The sequence below is a fragment of the Drosophila grimshawi genome, unplaced genomic scaffold, assembly GCF_018153295.1.
Source record: "Drosophila grimshawi isolate 15287-2541.00 unplaced genomic scaffold, ASM1815329v1 contig_1367, whole genome shotgun sequence".
Taxonomy (NCBI): Eukaryota; Metazoa; Arthropoda; class Insecta; order Diptera; family Drosophilidae; genus Drosophila; species Drosophila grimshawi.
In genome coordinates this window covers 4,148,787-4,168,147 of record NW_025062889.1, presented here as the reverse complement: position 1 = coordinate 4,168,147, position 19,361 = coordinate 4,148,787, and the positions used below count along the sequence as shown (strand labels likewise).

The 19,361-nt window shown below is 40.7% G+C and overlaps 7 protein-coding genes, 2 long non-coding RNA genes, 1 other non-coding gene and 1 pseudogene across 13 annotated transcripts in view; 4 read left to right on the top strand and 7 right to left on the bottom strand.

Annotated features, from left to right (window-relative positions):
- Positions 1-1,618: 1,618 nt before the first annotated feature.
- On the bottom strand, positions 1,619-2,304 carry LOC116805076. Its single transcript, XM_032735018.2, has 3 exons — positions 2,264-2,304; positions 2,014-2,193; positions 1,619-1,954 (listed from the first exon to the last, which is right to left on the bottom strand). Exons 2-3 carry the CDS (start codon positions 2,114-2,116, stop codon positions 1,737-1,739), a joined length of 321 nt encoding a protein of 106 aa, XP_032590909.2. The 5' UTR covers positions 2,117-2,193; positions 2,264-2,304; the 3' UTR covers positions 1,619-1,736.
- Positions 2,305-2,615: 311 nt separating this feature from the next.
- LOC116805077 lies at positions 2,616-3,232 on the bottom strand. Its single transcript, XM_032735025.1, has 3 exons — positions 3,172-3,232; positions 2,912-3,097; positions 2,616-2,859 (listed from the first exon to the last, which is right to left on the bottom strand). Exons 1-3 carry the CDS (start codon positions 3,230-3,232, stop codon positions 2,642-2,644), a joined length of 465 nt encoding a protein of 154 aa, XP_032590916.1. The 3' UTR covers positions 2,616-2,641.
- A 190-nt stretch (positions 3,233-3,422) lies between these two features.
- On the bottom strand, positions 3,423-4,129 carry LOC116805042. Its single transcript, XR_004364990.2, has 3 exons — positions 4,051-4,129; positions 3,760-3,993; positions 3,423-3,668 (listed from the first exon to the last, which is right to left on the bottom strand). It is a non-coding gene; the product is annotated as an uncharacterized LOC116805042 (long non-coding RNA).
- A 55-nt stretch (positions 4,130-4,184) lies between these two features.
- LOC116806172 lies at positions 4,185-4,955 on the bottom strand. Its single transcript, XM_032742292.2, has 4 exons — positions 4,929-4,955; positions 4,657-4,848; positions 4,440-4,595; positions 4,185-4,373 (listed from the first exon to the last, which is right to left on the bottom strand). The coding sequence occupies exons 2-4, from the start codon at positions 4,784-4,786 to the stop codon at positions 4,366-4,368; spliced, it is 294 nt and encodes a 97-aa protein (XP_032598183.2). The 5' UTR covers positions 4,787-4,848; positions 4,929-4,955; the 3' UTR covers positions 4,185-4,365.
- Positions 4,956-5,509: 554 nt separating this feature from the next.
- On the bottom strand, positions 5,510-6,161 carry LOC116805070. Of its 2 annotated transcripts, XM_032734983.1 has the most exons (3): positions 6,097-6,161; positions 5,826-6,041; positions 5,510-5,777 (listed from the first exon to the last, which is right to left on the bottom strand). In XM_032734983.1, the coding sequence occupies exons 1-3, from the start codon at positions 6,146-6,148 to the stop codon at positions 5,533-5,535; spliced, it is 513 nt and encodes a 170-aa protein (XP_032590874.1). In that variant the 5' UTR covers positions 6,149-6,161; the 3' UTR covers positions 5,510-5,532. The 2 variants fall into 2 exon arrangements, with proteins under 2 accessions (XP_032590874.1, XP_032590876.1); XM_032734985.2 differs by lacking the exon at positions 6,097-6,161 and having other exon boundaries at positions 5,826-6,056.
- Positions 6,162-7,487: 1,326 nt separating this feature from the next.
- On the top strand, positions 7,488-9,605 carry LOC6561215 (zinc finger protein 26). Of its 2 annotated transcripts, XM_001985665.3 has the most exons (3): positions 7,488-7,930; positions 8,038-8,918; positions 9,099-9,605. In XM_001985665.3, exons 1-2 carry the CDS (start codon positions 7,579-7,581, stop codon positions 8,883-8,885), a joined length of 1,200 nt encoding a protein of 399 aa, XP_001985701.1. In that variant the 5' UTR covers positions 7,488-7,578; the 3' UTR covers positions 8,886-8,918; positions 9,099-9,605. The 2 variants fall into 2 exon arrangements, with proteins under 2 accessions (XP_001985701.1, XP_043071039.1); XM_043215104.1 differs by lacking the exon at positions 9,099-9,605 and having other exon boundaries at positions 8,038-8,983.
- An 895-nt stretch (positions 9,606-10,500) lies between these two features.
- On the top strand, positions 10,501-10,619 carry LOC6561304. Its single transcript, XR_047059.1, has one exon. It is a non-coding gene; the product is annotated as a 5S ribosomal RNA (ribosomal RNA).
- Positions 10,620-11,049: 430 nt separating this feature from the next.
- Positions 11,050-13,425, bottom strand: LOC6559901 (trichohyalin). The gene is made up of 2 exons (XM_001985664.2): positions 12,816-13,425; positions 11,050-12,097 (listed from the first exon to the last, which is right to left on the bottom strand). Exons 1-2 carry the CDS (start codon positions 13,344-13,346, stop codon positions 11,102-11,104), a joined length of 1,527 nt encoding a protein of 508 aa, XP_001985700.1. The 5' UTR covers positions 13,347-13,425; the 3' UTR covers positions 11,050-11,101.
- LOC6561027 lies at positions 12,563-12,680 on the top strand (annotated as a pseudogene).
- A 749-nt stretch (positions 13,426-14,174) lies between the features above and the next one.
- LOC6559928 (tetratricopeptide repeat protein 7B) lies at positions 14,175-19,200 on the bottom strand. Of its 2 annotated transcripts, XM_001985663.3 has the most exons (10): positions 19,163-19,200; positions 18,736-18,934; positions 18,372-18,654; positions 18,188-18,299; positions 17,162-18,128; positions 16,541-17,089; positions 15,313-15,440; positions 15,136-15,249; positions 14,862-15,058; positions 14,175-14,790 (listed from the first exon to the last, which is right to left on the bottom strand). In XM_001985663.3, exons 2-10 carry the CDS (start codon positions 18,857-18,859, stop codon positions 14,658-14,660), a joined length of 2,607 nt encoding a protein of 868 aa, XP_001985699.1. In that variant the 5' UTR covers positions 18,860-18,934; positions 19,163-19,200; the 3' UTR covers positions 14,175-14,657. The 2 variants fall into 2 exon arrangements, with proteins under 2 accessions (XP_001985699.1, XP_032591344.1); XM_032735453.2 differs by lacking the exon at positions 19,163-19,200 and having other exon boundaries at positions 15,313-15,410; positions 18,736-18,970.
- A 4-nt stretch (positions 19,201-19,204) lies between these two features.
- The window catches only part of LOC116805121, a 38,020-nt gene continuing 37,863 nt past the window's right edge, over positions 19,205-19,361 (top strand). Inside the window, exon 1 of the long non-coding RNA XR_004365040.2 lies at positions 19,205-19,350. This is a non-coding gene — a long non-coding RNA (uncharacterized LOC116805121). The remainder of the gene's footprint in view (positions 19,351-19,361) is intronic.

Here is a 19,361-nt window from a genome sequence, read left to right as displayed (position 1 = left end):
GTGTGAAATAAATTTCAGGAACTAAAAAAATGTTCTAGAACAATTTTTTTTTGCACAAATCGGTGTGTGAGAAATTTTGTTTAAGAATTCGTCAAATTCTAGTCGCATAGAGAAAGAGTACAAGTGTGTTAGAGATACAAACACACACACACACACATAAACACAAACACACACACACAAGCACACAAACACACACACATATAGAAATGTTAAAGCGGAAATTTTAATAAAAGTTATATACAATTTATTTCAAACAGTAGAAAACACACACAAACACAAACAAACACACACAGAATCATTTTTTGTGGGCTGCTGCAGAATGGGCCACAAGTATTGAAAGTATTATATGTACGAGTCTGTTGGGACTGGAACTATATAGAAAGCGATCCGCCGAACGAGAGATGGTGTGAATATAGTGTATATATACATATATATATATATATATATATATATATATATATATATATATCAGAATGTCAGATGAGCACGTTCAACTCGGCCGAGGATTGACGGCCCATTCAATTGAGTAGGTGTAACTGTATCTGTATCAGTGTCTGTATCTGTATCAGTGTCTGTATCTGTATCTGTAAATGTATCTGCGAGAGTAGTACGTACTGTGATTCTGCGATGCTGCGAATCGTGTATAGTTGAATTTAATTCTGTGCAATCAGCGACGTTTAACGAAATTCTATATATATATAAATATATATATATTTATATATATGCATATATACTTTAGATTTCAATGTGTGTGAGCATGGGTAAACATCGCAGCATTAAGAAGACGTTGATTGGATTTTGAATGAGACTGCGATTGTGTCGGACCTTAAGCAACATAAACGCCGCACTACACTGAGCGAAAACACTCACACATCACATTAGCATACCGTTTGCTGCTGCTGCTTCTTCTATTTACAGCAATGTGGCAACACTTTTTTTGTATCTGATTAGCTTATTAAGTTGGCTGCGGCTAAATCCAATTCGAGTCACACTTTCAGTTCCAACTGGATTCTATAAATATTTTCTTAAAGTGTGCTCTTTGCAAAATTTTGATTTAATAAATGCTAATTTAAATTCTTAGAAATGTGTGTGTATGTGTGTGTGTGTGTCTGTGTGTGTATGTGTGCTGCAGAATGGAACAAACTAATTGCATTTGTTTTGGTATGAATTGACTAAAGGAATTTTTCCCGAAAATTCTTTACACAAAGCGAATTACAGTTCAAGTTCATAAACCACGTGACTTGAACTTTTAGCAGGAATTTAAATTAGTCTGAGAAGAACTAAGGCTATAAATAAGAATATGCTAGAATCTTTATTCCTGTGACTTCCCGAATTTGTAATAACGATTGCTATCAGCTCCATGTAATTAGCTACTTACTTGAAAGCTAATCAGTGAGCGCCCTAAGATCGTATTAAGATTGCGAGTGAAATGATCTCAGATCGCAAACATTCATAATTATCAATGCTTGCTAATTAGCATTATACTAATAAACTGGCAAAGGGCGTATAAATCTCAACGATTTGTGTAACACATTAGTAAATTGCAATAATTATGCAATTCATTATACAAGAAATTGTAGCATCTTTTGTTTCTATGCAAAGCTTATATATTGTTGATATTGTTGTTTTTGAATTTCAAAGTGATCCAAAATTTAATTTCTATTCTTGTATTAAAAGTATGCATTGCAGAACTTGCTGATATATATAGATAACATCGATTAATATCTCGATCAAGTTCATAAAACCAATACAGAAAATATTGTAAGCATTCCGAGAGTTCGGATATCAGGGACAATTGAGGCAGCCGCATCCTTCAACAAGGCACAATCACAATAATAGGCACAAGATCGACACACAGCTCGCACGACGAGTTTGTTCTTGATGACATCCTCGGGCACGACCGCCTCACACTTCGAGGGCAGTGTCCAAAAGCAAATGTGTTCGCTAACATTACCTGGGGAATATACACAATACAACAACATGCTCTTCTAAAATGGAATTATCGTTATATACCACGTAGTATATAGCCATGATTGACACATTGCAAATTGCGCTGGATAACGGTGTCTCCCTTCCTCAGTTTTCTAACCAATGTCATATCGGTTCTACCTCCCATCGGCACCGAGTAACCAACACTGGTCACATTACAGATCCCATTGTATCGATAACAATCGGTGCATACATTCGAACCAACTGTTCAGTGTTGTGCAGTGCCAACAGTTAATGCCAAATAGATGCAACAATATGTTCTACTTCTACTTACTGCATATTGAATTCCTTAGATAAAAACTAAATAACAAAACGGACGCAACACTTAAAATTTGAATAGTCATTTCTAGCAAAAAATAAAAATAGTATAAAAAACGATATGAAGTAAAACAGAAAGCAAATAAGACGAACTGAATCAGCCTAGGTTAGATCGAAAGCAAATTTTGGTTCCAATTTCGCATGTGGGATGAAATATATAAAAATGCTCAACTATTTTAGGCTATTCAGAACAGGAATCTGCGCTGGAACCATTATAGAGTAAATGTTCAAATCAGAATATCAAAAAGGAATCGATTCCATTGCAATGCGACTCTTTTTTTAACCCACAATATTCAGTTGCCATAAAATTGAGCTGCATTTCCAATTGCTTTAATCAATACACAACAATGCTGATGGTCACAACAAAGCATACAAATAGAATATATCTGCGATCCAAGTGGGAAGATGTGGGTGCATTGTTGCAAGCGCAATATTTGGCACAATCACTGCAGATGCGCTTCATCAATTCTCTATTTTGCAACTTGTAATGGGGCACAACAGCTTCACATTTGTGTGGTTTATTCCAAAAGCAAATGTAGTCGAAGACATCACCTAAAAAGTGCATCAAATTTGTTCAACACAAATGCAAATCGATGAAAATTACCTGTTAGTCGATATTCGGCATTGATGCAATGTTCTAATCTGCCATGATCGATGTAGCCATATGGACCAGTTCTTGCAACCAATGACTTGTCGCCAATGGCATGCGGAGGGGCTGCCCAACCCTCTCTGTTAGTTTGGCACTCGCCATGTGGAAAGCAATTGGAACATGCATTGTCCCCACATGCAGCTGATCGGTTATTTTTTAAACACACTCATATATACATATCTATATACATGTATATAAAATATATATCTACTTACAGTTGATGGCGCAACATATTAAAAGTAACCAACATTTTAAACTTACAAATTTCAAAGTCATTTCAACAAAACCAACACAAACAAAACCGAAACAAATAAAATATATATCTAAAACATAAATATATAATATATTATATATAAATATAAACATATATATTTTTTTTTTGTCAAAGCATGCTGCGTGCTCAGAATATTTCTAATTATGAACAGAGAGATGTCATATCTAAATAAGCACATAATTTTTATTAGATTTCAATAAAATTGTGCTTAAATTAATTGCATTTTCAACTGAATGAAGCAGATGATTAGTACAAGTTGATTGACATTGGAAATGTTGGACAAAGATGATTTTGGAGCGATTCCACGACAGCCACACCAATATGCACACGATTCACAGATTCGAATTGTTTCATTTTGATCAGTTGATGTAATGAATGGGACGACAGCTCCACACTTGCCACTTTGCCTCCAAAAACAAATGTAGGAACGTACAAAACCTAAACAAAACATCAAACAATAATGAAAATATGACAATCATCAGGGTATCAAAGATTCCGGGTTGACAGCATGGTCTAATTCTTTAATCACCTTCTATTGTATATTGGGCGCCAGTGCAATAAAGTAATTGTGTTGCCAAGTTCTGCGACTGGCTAGTCTCATAAACTAATCGCATATCGTGACGGTTTTTAGTTGGCACAGAATACCCATTGGATTTCACATCGCAATACGGATGAGTTGTTTCTCCGCATCTGATACACGTATTTTCTCGGGATGCTGCAGATCTTGTACTCTTCATCACGCACTTGCCAGGATCCCTTAAAGCTGTCGATTCATTTATACACATGCATTGCCAAATTAATCTTGATTGCCTTGACTTACCCAACTTTGTCTACTTACTGTTGAATTCACCTACATTTAACAATAGAGAACCAAATAACCACACAGAAATTAAACTCAATTTTTTCATTTTAGCCAACAAAACGTAAAATAAATTAAAATTTTCTATAATTTCCAACAATAAATCAAGAATTGTTACAGAGATTATTGAAAGCTATTGACATTTCTAACTAAGCAAACTACAAAGAGTTTCACAAATTTGAAAATGTAACACAAATACTTTCAAATAAAGATTTAAACAACTATTTATAGTAGTTGTATTTTTACAGGGTGAGTTTTGAATCATCATGGAGCTGGTCATAGATCTAGAATAAGCATTAAATAAATTTCAATAATCATAGCCCAGCCTATAATCAAAGCATTAATTGTACCAGCTTTGGATTTAGTTCCAGTATAGCAGCCACAATATTTGGCACAAGTTCGACAAACTATGGGATGCATATGATGTTTATTGATAACATCGCTTCTGGCGACTGCCTGACAACCCATATATGGTGCCCAGAAGCAAATGAAAGTCTCGATTTGTCCTGCAAATAGAGTTGAATGTAAATCATAGATTGAATTGGATTGGATTGGATTAACAATTACCTTTTATATCATAGCCATCAAGCACACATCGGGCGAGACTAGGATCGCCATCGGTATACGAGGGCAACTTGACAACAATCCTGGCATCGTTGGTCGAATGCCTGAAAGGGGCCCAACCCGTCGTTGTCATTTTGCAGCGACCTCTATAAGCAGTGCAATCCACACATTCATTGTTTGCAGCATCTATGAGCTCTGCAATTATACCAATTAATCAATAATAATAAAACACATAAATATAAGTAATAACAATATATATCTATCTATATATCTACCACACTTTAAAAATAACGTCAGTAAACCAAAAAATATAGTTAGGCGAGCGCTTCGATTTTGTGGCATTTTTAAGTTGGAAACCGATTGAATTCTTATGATTTACAAATGTATAAATTGACAGCATGTATAAATTTTAATAAATTGTGTTTGCTTTGTTTTTCAATTGGGGAACTTGTTTCGAAACTTAAGTGTCTGATTGAAATCATCATCGGTTCCTGTATCCTTATTAGCATAGCTTAATACATAAATCGATCAACTAATAAATGTCGAGTTTACTTTGCAGCTAAGTTATATATATTTTCTATATAGACAATCGGATTGGAAATCGTAGATGTTATTTACTCTTGATCTGCATCTGCATCATTTTCTGAACCAGCCAGAAAAATGAGTTCTTGTATAAAAAAATCGTTTTCTTTTACCAAGCTGCTATTCTGACTAATTTCACTACATATATCATCAGCTTCAGTCCACTGTAGCATATGGCTTCAATGAGATTTAGATTTTGGCTGGTTGCCTTCAGTCTGAAAGGGTTCGACGAGCCATTCTTTGTTATCATTTCATTATTTTCGATTTTACAGCATTTATTTGAAAAGTGGCAAAGAATCAACAACAAATATAGAAAATGATTTGAAGCAGAGACAAGGATATGGCCAATAGACAATTCAGTTTAACAGCAATAAGTCCGCAACTGGTATCAAATTTGGAGCCTAATATTTTACATCCGCAATATCGACCACAGATGACACAAGTTATTAATCTGGCCTTTTCATTCTTCAAGACCATCTCATTACCAATTAAATTGCAGCCCAAAAGTGGCGACATTGTGCAAATCATTGACTCCAAGTCACCTAAATTAAACAATAAATACAATTTCATTGAGATACTTCTCTTGTTACCAGTTATTACGTATTTTTCCGATAGGCATTTCGCTAATTTTTTATTGGGCTTATCTGTAAACCTATTGAAAGGTCGTATTTTGTGTCTTTCATTTTCGGGCACTTCCATGGCTTCCCTGTTCACATAGCACTTTGGGTCGAAATGATCCGAGCAGTCGACGCAGAAGTTGAAGTTAAACATCATTGGTGGAAAATTTGTGTTTTGTCCATTTGACACTATGAATGTCCTCTGTGAATTTTATCATGACAGTCATTTGCAATTTCAACTTACTGATTATAAGGTTAAGAACTAAAAAGGATAAAAATGTACAACAAATTTTCATTATTAAAAATGGCTCGGGTTAATTTTTGGATTAGAAATATGTTTTTTTATTTCTTCGATTGTCATTGTGACAGAATGCTTTAAATTTCAAATAAATTTCTATGAATTGCGATGTCAAATCGAATCGAATTTAGTTCCAGTTAAGCTTCCAGATAAGGTAAATTAAATAGCGGATCGATCATTATGCAATACCAAGATAATACTAAGAGGTTTTAGGTCCGACACATTCTTTTTCGGGGTTTTGAAATCGGTTAAAGGTCTGAAATTCAAAAGATTATTTGCTTTGACATCGATATAAAGTATTTCAAAGCTGCTGGCTTTCTTAATGTTGTAAGAAATCGATATTTATCGATAAATTGAGCTGACAGCAAATGCTGATGCGATCCGCCATCGTGAAGCGCTCGTCTATTATGCCTTTTGACCGCAGGAAGTAGACATTTTAGATCAGGTTATCTTTGCAATCTGGGTCAATCAAAGCCGCACAATCAACACACATTCATTGTTAGTCTGCCCATTTCATGCTATCAAATGATGTGTTATTTATTTATTACTAGAAAAGCAACAAATATTATGGAAAGAATATCAAATTTTTCCATGATTAACACTGAACTGAATTCGATTTGTTTGTTTTCTTTTTTTGTTTTGTAGCCTGCTTCTATCTATGATAAATTAGACGTCCTCTTTCAAGGGATTTTTTATAGCCCAGCAAAAGTTTGACGTTATGACGTTATATTTATATTATTATTATTATATATATATGTATGCATTATAATTGTGTTGCATAGAAAATGCGGGAAACCCGCTGAGTACAAAGCTCAACTTAGAGCCGCAAGTCGTGATAAGGCAGATAACGCGGCATACGTATATTTTTTGGGAGAGTGGAACGGGCGTGTTATCAGCATCAGTGTATAGCAGCTTTGGGACCACCCAAATATAGCGATGAGATAATCTCACGTACTGTGTGAGACCCATGCGATAAGGTCTCTGCAAATCGGTTCAAGGCTGTAACATACGCTCCCAAATTTAAGATCTCAATTGTAATCAATTAGTAAGCAGCGATTGTAAATTAGCAAACGTTGACAGTTCGTCTCTCTCCCTCTCCCTCTCTCTCACTTTCTCTTTTTCCTCTATCCCCCTCACTATCTCTCTCTCCCTCCCTCTCTCGACAACTCACTCTCTCTCTCTCTCTCTCGCTCTGTTGGTGTTGAGCTTATCGCCCTGGGCCCATGTCAAGGGCTATCAATGCGCCCTGAGCCGGCATCGCGGCATCTCGGCACCGGCTGCAGTAGCTGGCCTCTATCTGAGTTTAATGGGCCGTTGTCATTATTCGCTCGCATCTCAGACGTCCAGCAACGGTCCCGCTGAGCGGTTGGTCGGACGGTCGGACGTACGCACCCAAGTAGTATTATTAACTAGGAAAAGGAAGAGATTATGTTCCCGCTGCTGTTGAGCCGCACCGTTTTCGTTGTCTGCCGCTGCTGTCTGGTGGAGCAGCCGACGCTCTGCCACAGCATCGGCGACAACCAGCAACTGAGCATCGAGCTGCTCGAACTGGTGCCCAATCTAGAGATCAAGCCCAGCGATGTCATCTGTCAGCTGTGCCTGCATCGTCTGCACGACGCTCTCGAGTTCCGGCAACGCTGCCAGGACTCGGAGCGGATTCTGCGCGCCCGCCACGAACAGGCACTCGACGATGCCCTCGAGTGTCTGGAGCGGGAAGTCGGTTGTCTGGAACAGGCCAAGTCCACGTCCATGTCATCGCTAGGCGATCCCGTCGATTTCGGTGTGTATAACGAAAGTTGAACTGAGACTGAAAGTAAAACAAATATTTTTCTCATTTCAATTCATAAGAAGAACTGAAAACTAAAATCATTTTGTAATGATTTCTAGGCACCTTGGATCTGTCGGATACATTTGAGAGCAGCTATGAACCAACAAACCGGACAACGTCCTCCGTCAGCTGGGACTCGGGCATACTGAACACGCCCATCCATTTGCCAGCCTCGCTGGAACAGCTGGAACAACAACAACAGCAGCAGCAGGAACAAAGCAATACAATTGAAGGATCTATGGATACCAAACCGAAGCGGAAGCGAGCGCCACGGAAATCTGCGGGAACTGTGCCCCGGAGTAGGCCGCACAAATCGATGCGTCCTTGCCCCGAGTGTGGCAAGAAGTATACGCGTAACTCACAGCTCAAGTCGCACATGTCGTCGGTGCACAGAGTGGGCGATTGCCTCAGCTACGATTGCACCGTGTGCTCAAAGCGATGTGCCTCGCTGCACGGCCTGCGCTATCACGTGAGATCGGCCCACTCGATGGAGCGACCCTTTTCCTGCGAAATCTGCGATCGTCGCTTTGTGCTGCGCACCCAGCTGATCTCGCACGCCCGCGTCCATACGGGCGAGACGAAGCCGCGGATCTTCAATTGTAATATGTGCAAGAAGACGTGGCCAACGAAATCGGATTTGCGCACACATATGCGATCCCATGACCCGGACAAGTCCAAGCGGCCATTCAAATGTGATAAATGCGAGAAGGCATTCTTTACGCGGGGCCATCTCAATTCGCATCATTTGGTGCACACCGGCGAGAAGCCCTTCACCTGCACATACTGTGACAAGTCGTATCAGAGTATTGGCAATCTCAACAATCACATGGCTCGAATGCACACCAATCCGGGCAAGGATCACCAATCGAATCTGAACTACAACAGCTCCATGGATATGGAAACGTGAGAGGAACTCAAATCGTGGATTAGAACCAAAAAAGTAAATTAGGTTTGCCTTTTTCAAATATTTTCCAATTCTATACATAAATTATTCTAATCTCCCCAAAAAACAAATTATTAAAATACTAAATAGCTTTGAGAGCATTTTTACTTGTTTTTTTTTTTTTTTTTTTCTTTTCTTTTCTTTTGATTTTTGTTTTTTTTTGTTTTGTATACATAGTACCCACTATCAACGGCTTTAATCAAAACAAGTGCCTGGCTGTCTGACCGTAAACAAACAGATGAGAGCGAGGAGAGAGGGCAACCAGAGTAGACAGAGACAGAGACAGAGCAGACGCTCAGCAAAGATAATTTGTGATTGTGGGCCGCACTTGCTTCAATTACAAAGCCGACCACAACACAACAACAAAAAACACAAACAACAACGTGATATGTCATAATTATGGGCCTGACTTGAGGCTCACAAAAAAGCAACAAAAAAAAAAAGAAAAATAAGAATAAGAAAAGTGTTAATCCAATTAAGTTTGATTTAACACCGGGAAGTGACCGCTGACTGGCCTAGGTCAGCGTTTCGTTTGCGGACAGTGGAGGCAAAGCAGATCAGGCGAAAGTGCAAACAAGAATGTTGGGAGGCAAAGAGTTCTCCAACTGAGTCACAAACGATAAGCGACAGCGGTGCATGATAACCCTGTCACCCTTTTTAGGTACCAGGAAAATAATAATAAAAAATAAAAAAAATATAAAAAAAAATGCAGCTCGATGGGCATTTCTTTATAGTTATTATTTACATACTTACACTTGCACATATTTGTACAATATGCATTGTATTTACTCACTGTCTCAGCGCCCCGGCCAATTAGTCATAAGGCCGACGGGTGCGAGAACGTGTCCTCCCATCCCGCCTCAGACATTGACCCAACCCAATGTTATAGCTGATGGTCCGCTTTGTCAGCCTTTGTCTCTGGACCATCACGTCACTCAGCCTGACGTTGGGTTCTGGCTACGTGATCTGTGCGTTCTAGTTGGGCTTGGTTTTATTGTTCCCCAAAAATAATGCGAGATAAGAACAAATTCATTGAAATGATTTCAATTTTCATGATAACAAAATGTACACACAAAAGTATCTTAAAATTTCTTGATTACTAATCATTTTTAACAATTTCCTGTTATTTTCAATATGACCATACAAAAATTTCCTATTTTACTTTCACCTAAATTTGTATATATATAAAAACAAATAGGTTTATTTTTAGAACTCTTCCCCAGCCGAAAATAATCTGCGTAAATATTGTATTGTATTTGTGACTTTCACTTGGCCTTTCTAGTTTATAGATTCTATTTTATTTTTAGCACTTTGTTCTATATATGTGCACACGTCTGTTCCATTTTCAGTTTATTATAATCTATAGTTCTTACGCTGCAGTTTTAATTTACTAATATGAAATTTATAAATTGAAATTACTCAAAATAGCATTGAGTGCTTCTCTCGTATCTCGTATCTCGTGGCTCTCAATAATCTTTCTCCCAACGTATCTCAATAATATTGTGTGTTAAACAAGCGATTCTCAAGTAGATATTACCAACTATCAAATATATAATCCCACTCTAAGGGTGAGTCTATCGCCAACGACCATACTACGCTGAATACATCGGTTCTCGTCCGATCACCGAAATTAAGCAGCGTCGGGCGTGGTTAGTACTTAGATGGGGGACCGCTTGGGAACACCGCGTGTTGTTGGCACCCGTCCAAAAACACTTTTTTGCTACACAACAGCAATCATGTTATTTTTTTAATTTTAGTTATTATTCTGTTTATTTTGTACAGAAAATGCATATCCTCTTATTTTGATAATTATATTAAATCTGCAATAAATATATTGAAAATATTTAAAAAATAGATTTCATTTAGTTTTCAACACATTATTAATATTGGAGCAATTCATTTTAAACTATATACGAACTTGGGGGATGGCTCAAAACTTCCCTTGCCTTAGCTTTGTCAAAAACCAACCTATTTTCTAAAGCTATATCTTCTCAATACTAGTTTGGCCTCTAGAAATCTGCTGAATTTAAATATGGAACTCCTGTAAAAACTGCCAGCATATCTTTGAACTTCCATTATTGATGCAAAACAGATGTGCCTCGCATAAAAACAAGCCTTAAACGTTCATCTTTCATTTATTTACACAATAACAACAATCTTATTTTGGTGAGGGATTTATCTCATTTCTGGTTGAAGAGCAGTCGACTCAGCTGCGACTGTTGCTGGGCATAGTAGCTGGAATTTGCAGGCTGCTGGGTGTCGAGAGCGGATTCGGGTGTCACAGACTGACGCACCAGTTCCCTGAGGCTGGCCGAGATCTTGGCAGTGCGAAAGCGGGCCTCGTGTCGCCGCTGGCGGGTGTCGACAAATCGCTGCGACTGCTGCCGCTTGCGCTGGATGTCGTGCTGCAGTTGCTCCCGCTTTAGACGCTCCAGTTGCTGGCGCTCCCGCCAGTGTTCCTCGTGCTGCAGCTGCTCCACTTGATTGTCGTGCTGCAGCCGCCGCAAATATCCTTCGAGCAGCTCATTGCGCAGCTCATCCGCTCGCCTCAGGCGCTCTGTGAGTCGCATGCAGGTGTCCCGCTTCCGCAGTGTTGCGTCCAGCTGCTGTTCCTCCTGCTGCAGTGTGACGGCCTCGCTGCGTCGCGACTCCTCGTAGCGACGCTGACACAGCACCAAATCCCGTTCCAGTCGCATGGCCTGCAAACGCTGCTTGGCCGCCGCATCCTTGGCATCGAGTGCGCCGCGCAATCGTCGCAGTTCCGCCAGATCCCGTTCGGCCAGCGCCTGCAGACGCGCCTTGGTCAGCAGATAGTCCTGAAACTGTTTGTCGTGCACCGCCTGTTTGTACTCCTCCAGTTGCTCGCACTTGAGCAGCTGCTGCTCCAGTCGCTCGTTCTCCCAGTACTTGCGCGCCAGCCAGGCGTGCTCCTTGTCCGCCGCCTGCTGGCTCCTCTTCACCGCCATCCGATTGAGTATCTTCTGGTCGTGCTGTGGCACCTTCTCATAGGCCGCCCGCACCGTCGGCACCAAACACAAATTGGCCATCGACGCGCACAATTGCGACTGCGCCTCGGATTGTGCCAGCGGCACCAGCGCCATATTCTCCTGCGATCTGGACTTGGCTCGGCTGCCGCGTATCGCCAGCGTCGCCGATGCATCGAGGCCGAAAACAGTCTGCAAGAAATATGCAAATAAATATAGATAAAATATATATATATATAAATAACTCTACTAAGAAAATGTCTAGCTTTCAAATATTATTTATTATCGCAATGATTTCATATTATTTTCATTTAAACTTTTTTCACTAATTTTCTTTGTCTCAGATGGAAGCAATCAGTGTAGTGCACAACGTTTAAATTGTGACTTTAATTTATTTTTACTGTCTTATACACTTTTTTTAAATTTCTCATATTTTTCTTCAAAGGTTTTAAGTTTCTTAGTTTTGCCGTTTATTAAAATCTGTTGATTTGACCAAGATTTTAATTCCCTTTGCATCAATGCCTCTGAGTGCTTATGTAGCTCGTAGTTGTGTGAGTACCAAAAGTATCTCAATAATATTGTATGTTAAATAAGAGATTCACAAGTGGATATTACCAACTATCAAATATATAATCCCACTCTAAGGGTGGGCCTATCGCCAACGACCATACTACGCTGAATACATCGGTTCCGTCCGATCACCGAAATTAAGCAGCGTCGGGCGCGGTTAGTACTTAGATGGGGGACCGCTTGGGAACACCGCGTGTTGTTGGCACCCGTCCAAAACACTTTTTTTCTTAAACTTTATTTTCTTTTATGGCAAAACACTTTCTTTCCATAACTACAAATGTATTGCGCTTGAGCTCTTGTCAAGTATCGCGATTTTTATATCTTATCTTGGGCAACTCACCTGCAGCATTTGGCAATCTCGCAGTGCACCCGTTGGCCGCTTTCCACGCTGCTTAATCTGTGTTGTTGTTGCAGTTGTTGTTTTTGTTGTTGGCTGTGGCTGCAACGGCAGTTGCAGTTGCAACTCCTCCTGCGGCTCCTGCTGCCTGGACTGACTGCGCTGGCTGCCCGCGCTCTTGGACCGTCTGGCGCTGGAACCGCGACGTGTTTCCTTTCTTGCTGCTTTGGCCTCGGCGGTTGGCGATTTGGAAGCGCTTCGTTGTCTGCTCAGACTTCTGGGCTGCTTTTGAGCACTCTCGCTGCGCTGCAGTTGCTCCAATTGGCGTATCTCTAGCTCCAGCTGGTGCAGCTCCTCGCGTCCGCTGGCATTGCCGCTGCTGTGCGAACTGTAGCAGTCGCAGTGGCAAATGTCGCAGCAGCTATCCGTTAGCTCCAGCTCAGCCAGCAGCTGCTGGTGTTGTTGTTGTTGTTTCTGTTGTTGTTCCGCCGCCGCCGCTCGACTTTTGCTGCGTCGCTTTCGCTTGGGCGTCATTCTCTTGCTGGCATTGCCTCCTCCTCCTTGGGGATGCGGGTCAAACTTCAAACTGCCACAAATTTCTATGCATTACAATTGCAATTGGTGTGCGACTCTCCCTTTTTTTGTTATTTTTTATTATTTTTTATTATTTTTTATTATGATTTCTTTGGGCGCTTCTCGTCAATGCGCTGCTCGTAAACCCAAATTCCAGCGCAGCTCTGCGCTAACATTTTTCCTGCTCCGCATTTTGCGCTTTTTTATACGTTTTGTTTACTTTTTTATTGATTGCCCGCTCGTCCCGTTGCCCCGGACAACCCACAAAAAAACAACCAGGGCCAGCCAAGTTATTGGAGTTATTTTTGTTTTGACTTTGGGTGGCGCTTTTTGGCAAACTAACATTTCCATTGACGAGGCTTTCGGTTAGAGCTCCTCGTTTAGAGCCATTAATGCCGGAAATTAGCTGTGCCAATTAGAAAAAAAAACAACAAAAAAAACAGAAAAATGTGAAAAGTGAAAGTGCAGCAAGTTTTTATCAAGCTGCTAAAACTGCACACACGCAATGGAAATGTGCCACAAATTTTCACTATTGCCACAATTTGTTTCACACTTTTAAGGCAGATAAATACATATCTCAATTGTAAGATTTAATTTAATGTTCATTTCAGTGTTAATACTTTGATATGCCAAGAAAGTTTATAGTCATGTCAAGCCTAAATACATTCGTCATTTCAAAATCCATTTAATATCTGTATATATATATTTCAATTAAATTAAATAATTAATTTGGTATACAGTTGTTTTGGATTTACGTATATATATATATATCAATATAATGATAACATTATGCAATAAATAACACACACGAAAACGCTTAAATTCCCATAACAAAATGCACAAACTTAGATAAATATGGATATACATCATCATCATTATCTTTCTTTCAAGGAATGAACTAACTGTCAAAAAGAAAATCGAGAATATTCTTTAGCTTATACATGATTGATGAATGTTTATGGAAACATTTCCGTTTTTCTTTTTTTTTGAATCGGGCTAGCTAATAATTTACAAACACACACAATAATTACACACGCACACAATTTTTTTACACCATCAACGCTCTTGTCTTAATACTGACGACAATAACAATTGGAAATCATATATACAACAACAACAAATCCAAATCAAAATCAAAATTCTCTTTAGCTTTAAATTCTAGTAAGTAATATTGCTCTGTACTGTTCTGTTTGAGGTTAGTTGAGGTATGATATTTAGACAGAAAAAACAACAAATATGAAAAAATAAATGCATCTTTCTGTTGAAGTGCGTCTATTCGAAAACTAAAGGTATCGAGGTAAATGGAAGCACTGGACACGACGGCTCCAATTGCAGCGACGTTGAAAAGCAATCAGCGGATGCATTAAAATCACCCAAAGTCTCCATCACTTGGCCCAAAGCAAACCTGTTCAGATATACGAGATAATTGTAAATCGTGGCCAAGTTTGACTGACAGTTTTGTCTGCTATTATTTACCATATCTTTGGGCAATTCGGATCCAATTTGGCAGCATCTTTGAGCATCTTTTCGGCCAAACGCGGCTCGCCGAGCATCAAATGGGTTTCGCCCAAAGCGCGCAAAGCTTCCGTATGATTTGGATTGGCGGCGACGGCATTCAGGAAACATTGTTTGGCCTCCCGCCACTGCTCCAAATAGACATGAATCTGACCGCGCTGTAAAACAAGGATGCAAAGGATAAACAGTTTTCTAGATTGCAGTTCAGCTCCCAGTTCAGTTTTGTTTTACCCACCATAAACATTATTTGATGAGAGAGCGGATAGATTTGGGTAGCTTCGTGGATGCAATTTAACGATTCATTTGGCTGATCAATTTGCATATAGACATCGGCCAGCAGCAGCCAAATCTGATGAGTAAAAACTCAGATTAACATCTGTAATATATATTGATGATATATAGAGAAACTAACCTCAATTTGCAGCATCCAGGGTCGTCGTGGTCCCGGCCGCTGTGTGAAGGAGCTCAGCGAGCTGGCTGCCTCGCTCAAGGCTTGCTCCACGCGTGACACTGCAGCGAGCGAAGCGGCATAGACGGAATCTTGAGGAGGCAACAACAACAACAACAACAAGTTGAGAATTATAGCAAAAACAATGCAAATGCAACAAACAACAATTCAAATTGTAACTATAAAAAAAACCAGTGAAATTGTGTGTTAGCTAAAAAGTTACAAAAGTGTAAAAGTTACAAAAATCAGAGATTTGATTAGGAAAATCATGCGAAAGGATGCAAATTTATAGAGCAGGCAGAGAGAAAAAGGAGCAGAGAAACTACCAGAGAGAGAGAGAGTGAGTGATTAAGAAGAGACAGAGAGAAAGAGAGAGACTTAAAAGCGACGCAAAGCGTAAATTGAAAGCAAAACGTTTTAGACACTTGCAAAGAAATATTCCATTTTCAATTGTATTTTTGTGAAACTCCTCAAAAATATACAAAATTTTATCTTTTTTTGGATGGTAAGAAAAGATTCAATTATAAATTTGTTCAATTTCTAGGAATACTAAAAAACTTCTTGGTTTTTATTTAAAAATTATCTATTTTTCTACAAATTATCAAGAAAAATCCTATTTTTTCAAGTCTCAATAATATAAATTAAAGCCCAAATATTTTACATGAATTATTTAAGCAATTTATCATATTAATATTATTATTATTAAGCATCGTTTTGAAGTTTCTTTTGGGCCATCAATTTCCAATCATCTTTGCTGATTTCTGATTTGTTCTTCAACAAAATCTTTGACGATGTCAAAAATCCCCTAAACTGTTTAATATAATTTCTAATTCAAATACTTTGCAAGTGCATAATTAAGATCGATTCACCGAACTTTCAAAACTTTTAATTAAATTCGCAGTTGAGACTTACAATTATGGTTTTTATGGTTTTTTAAGAATTTGGTGTGGTTTTTTTTGTTTTTAGTTTTTTTTTTTTTGTTTTGTTTGAGACAGACACATTCCGCAGAAGTTGGGTAGAGTTACATAGATGTCATAGATGTTTGTATATATATATATATGTATATATAAATGTATGTAGGTGTGTGTGTGTGTGTGTATATATAGAACATATTTATAGGCATTATTAAGAGTCGATGAGTTTTGATAGATAAAGATTTTGGGATGCGTTTGGAGGGCAAAGGAAAACTTACTCGAATCCTTGTCGGACATTTGGGATGAGTGCACCAAATGGACACCGCTTTTGGTATCCGAATGCTTCTCCTCCTCCCCGGCCAGCTGTGCCTCGTACACATCCCGCCAAACGGCAAGCATATGTTGCACCGTCGACAGCGCCGTCTCCGCATCCTCCAGATTCAGCTGTAGATGCGCCTTGACATGCAGCAACTGGAGATTATCGGGAAACTCATGCAGTGCATCCTCGATGACACCCAACGCTTCGCGCGGACGTCGCGAGGCAGTCAGCAGCAGAGCGAATAGATGCAGACATGGGGCATGCTCCATGCGCAACGCGAGCGCAAAGCGTATGTGACTCAAAGCATCGCCCAGCTGATTGATGAGCGCATATTGCAGCGATAGATAATATTCGGCCAGATGATCGTTGCCATCCTGCTGCACGGCACGCTCCAGCGACTCCAGTGCCAGTTTATTGTACGCATCCCGTTCGCTCTTCAATGTGGCCTGAATGGCCAGCTGCTGATGGCCAATGCCCACAAACAGTTGACTGCGCGATGGACGCAAACCTGGGCAGGATGACGAGACGAGATTGTCATTAAAGCATGGGAACATTTTCAACATGGATTCAATGGACTCACCCTTCACCTCACGCTTGAGCGCCTGCTGGGCATAGTCCAAGCCCTGCTTGACCGTCTCCAGGCTCTCGTAGCACAGCCGGGACGCAAGCAGACACGGCAACGGATCACTGGGCGTCAATTTCATCGACTCCTGGAGCACACACAGCGCATGCGAATGCTTCTCGGCTGCCATCAAACTGAGACCGTATTGCCGCCAGACATGCTGCTCGCCAAAGCTAAACTTCAATGCCTTCTCGAACGATTCGTTCAGCAGCTGGACGAGACCCCAGCGGATGGTGGCCAGTGTGAGCAGATCATAGACAGCGGTCACATTGCCCATGGCATGCTGGCGAACCGAACGAAACTCGGGACTCTGCGAGAGGACAGTGTCACGCACCGCCAGTGCCTCGGCGATGAGCAGCAGCAGTATCACCTCCTCCTGCTGGTTGCGTGGCATAAACTGCTGACGCGTCTCATATTTGCGTGGCTTCCACAAACGTTTGGACGACGAACCACCACCGCCGGCACCACCCGAACGCAACGTGCTGCCGCCCGTTTTGCTGGTGAAGGGCGGCGCATAGATTGTGCCCGAGACACCGCGCAGCAACACCTCGGCCAGCTGGCGAGCGAGTGTCAAGCGCAACGATTGCGTTGCTGGCGTATCGACTGCATTGAGCATGATCCGATAGCGGTCCACGGCCAAATGCAATTTGCCCGCCTTAATTAACACAATTGGGGCACGTTGCAGGGCCGTCTCTAGGATGACACCCATGCGTCTGTGGCTCTCCAATATGGCGCCGCTGCTCGCCATGCTGCTGCTGCTGCTGATGGCAAAGCTGCTCGCCGATTGCTGCACGCCACTGTTCACGTTGAGCGTGGAGCCATGCGTCGAATTGTTCGACGAGTTCGAATTGTTGCTCATGCAAAATATCTCATATTCCTGCAGATACAGCAATCCCAGATCCGTGGCACGCTCAAAGCAGGTGATCTGGGTACATTTACATTACAGATCGAGCAGTTATAGATCATCATTCATGTTGCACTCACCATTTCCGTATCCTTTTCGGCTTTTTTGAACTTGGATGTGGGCTTGGAGGACTGCTGTTCCAAGCACAGACCCTTAATCGCATACGATTCGGCCAGAATCTTGAGACTGCGTCTATTAAAATAGATAGGGGATTTTTCTTGAATTAGGATATGTATATATATAGATATATAGATATTCACTTACAGGGTCAACACTTGTTCGGCCAGCGTATTCAGTTCGGCTTTGACAAAGTTCTCCAGGCTCTGCTCGTATTCGCCGCAGGCATAACACAATTTGGCCAACAGCAAATAGGCATCCAAAGCGACGCCCGCCTTTTGGCCACTTTCGCCCAGGGCCAAATTGAGATAACGTCTTGCCTCCGACAGACTGCTTTTGGCGCGACTAAAATTCGATTCGGCGGCCACTGCATGCTCCTCCAAATAGCTTTCCAGACGCGCTTCGCCCACCAAAAAGTTTGCAAGGCTCTCTAACAAAATGGTGGATGAAGTGGGGGGGGGGGGGGGGGTATGAAAATACTATATTGACAGCTGTCTATTTTTGGATTTACCGTTTTGTGGCGATCCCGTTTTGAGCTCATCTGTCAGCTCGATGACGCGTTGCCATTTACCCTTGCTGCGGCAATTCTCGATTAGCGCCTCGCCTTTGGTCGCATTGCGCGTTCGATTGGACATTCTTATCTAAGGGGAGCACGTGACGACGCACACGCTTTCGCTTCAGCTTTCAGTTTTTCTTGTTCCAATTTTGGGCTTTACAAAATTTATATTATTATTAATTCGATTAACAATTTTTCGCAATACACGCACACAAAGCGACACACGTACACACATGTAAGTGTGGCCAAAATGAGCAGCGTTGCCACCCGATTCGATTTCAAGGTTAATTGTAGTTTGTTGTGCTCACTGCTTATTGTTACAAGTTTAGCATATGCCATATTATTGTTAAATAAACTCAATCTTCTTTCACTTTTTACTCACATTCAATGTATATACACAGAACAATACTTTAAACTCATGTCGTCACGGTCGCTCTCCCCACAGCTGAGTTACTCTAATGAACGTGCGCAGAGAGTTACCTTACAGCCAGCTCCATGACAAGGCTACCATTGTACAAACAGCTGATTGGCAATCGCTAGGCATTTTTAGTCATTTGCACTAGAAAAGTGGTATTTGTTGG

What these genes read in the sequence shown, in the direction of transcription:
- LOC116806172 (XM_032742292.2), bottom strand. Translation starts at nt 4,786, where the DNA reads ATGACAACGACGGGTTGGGCCCCTTTCAGGCATTCGACCAACGATGCC. An exon ending in TGATGGCTATGATATAAAAG is followed by an intron (nt 4,596 to 4,656) that starts GTAATTGTTAAT and finishes CTCTATTTGCAG; the next exon opens with GACAAATCGAGACTTTCATT.
- LOC116805077 (XM_032735025.1), bottom strand. Translation starts at nt 3,232, where the DNA reads ATGACTTTGAAATTTGTAAGTTTAAAATGTTGGTTACTTTTAATATGT. An exon ending in AATATGTTGCGCCATCAACT is followed by an intron (nt 3,098 to 3,171) that starts GTAAGTAGATAT and finishes ATAACCGATCAG; the next exon opens with CTGCATGTGGGGACAATGCA. An exon ending in TGCCGAATATCGACTAACAG is followed by an intron (nt 2,860 to 2,911) that starts GTAATTTTCATC and finishes TGCACTTTTTAG; the next exon opens with GTGATGTCTTCGACTACATT.
- LOC116805070 (XM_032734983.1), bottom strand. Translation starts at nt 6,148, where the DNA reads ATGAAAATTTGTTGTACATTTTTATCCTTTTTAGTTCTTAACCTTATA. An exon ending in AGTTCTTAACCTTATAATCA is followed by an intron (nt 6,042 to 6,096) that starts GTAAGTTGAAAT and finishes GGACATTCATAG; the next exon opens with TGTCAAATGGACAAAACACA. An exon ending in GGAAAAATACGTAATAACTG is followed by an intron (nt 5,778 to 5,825) that starts GTAACAAGAGAA and finishes TGTTTAATTTAG; the next exon opens with GTGACTTGGAGTCAATGATT.
- LOC6559901 (XM_001985664.2), bottom strand. Translation starts at nt 13,346, where the DNA reads ATGACGCCCAAGCGAAAGCGACGCAGCAAAAGTCGAGCGGCGGCGGCG. An exon ending in GAGATTGCCAAATGCTGCAG is followed by an intron (nt 12,098 to 12,815) that starts GTGAGTTGCCCA and finishes TATTTCTTGCAG; the next exon opens with ACTGTTTTCGGCCTCGATGC.
- LOC116805076 (XM_032735018.2), bottom strand. Translation starts at nt 2,116, where the DNA reads ATGGGAGGTAGAACCGATATGACATTGGTTAGAAAACTGAGGAAGGGA. An exon ending in TCATGGCTATATACTACGTG is followed by an intron (nt 1,955 to 2,013) that starts GTATATAACGAT and finishes TATATTCCCCAG; the next exon opens with GTAATGTTAGCGAACACATT.
- LOC6561215 (XM_001985665.3), top strand. Translation starts at nt 7,579, where the DNA reads ATGTTCCCGCTGCTGTTGAGCCGCACCGTTTTCGTTGTCTGCCGCTGC. An exon ending in AGGCGATCCCGTCGATTTCG is followed by an intron (nt 7,931 to 8,037) that starts GTGTGTATAACG and finishes AATGATTTCTAG; the next exon opens with GCACCTTGGATCTGTCGGAT.
- LOC6559928 (XM_001985663.3), bottom strand. Translation starts at nt 18,859, where the DNA reads ATGTCCAATCGAACGCGCAATGCGACCAAAGGCGAGGCGCTAATCGAG. An exon ending in AACGGGATCGCCACAAAACG is followed by an intron (nt 18,655 to 18,735) that starts GTAAATCCAAAA and finishes CCATTTTGTTAG; the next exon opens with AGAGCCTTGCAAACTTTTTG. An exon ending in CTCATCAAATAATGTTTATG is followed by an intron (nt 15,059 to 15,135) that starts GTGGGTAAAACA and finishes CTTGTTTTACAG; the next exon opens with CGCGGTCAGATTCATGTCTA.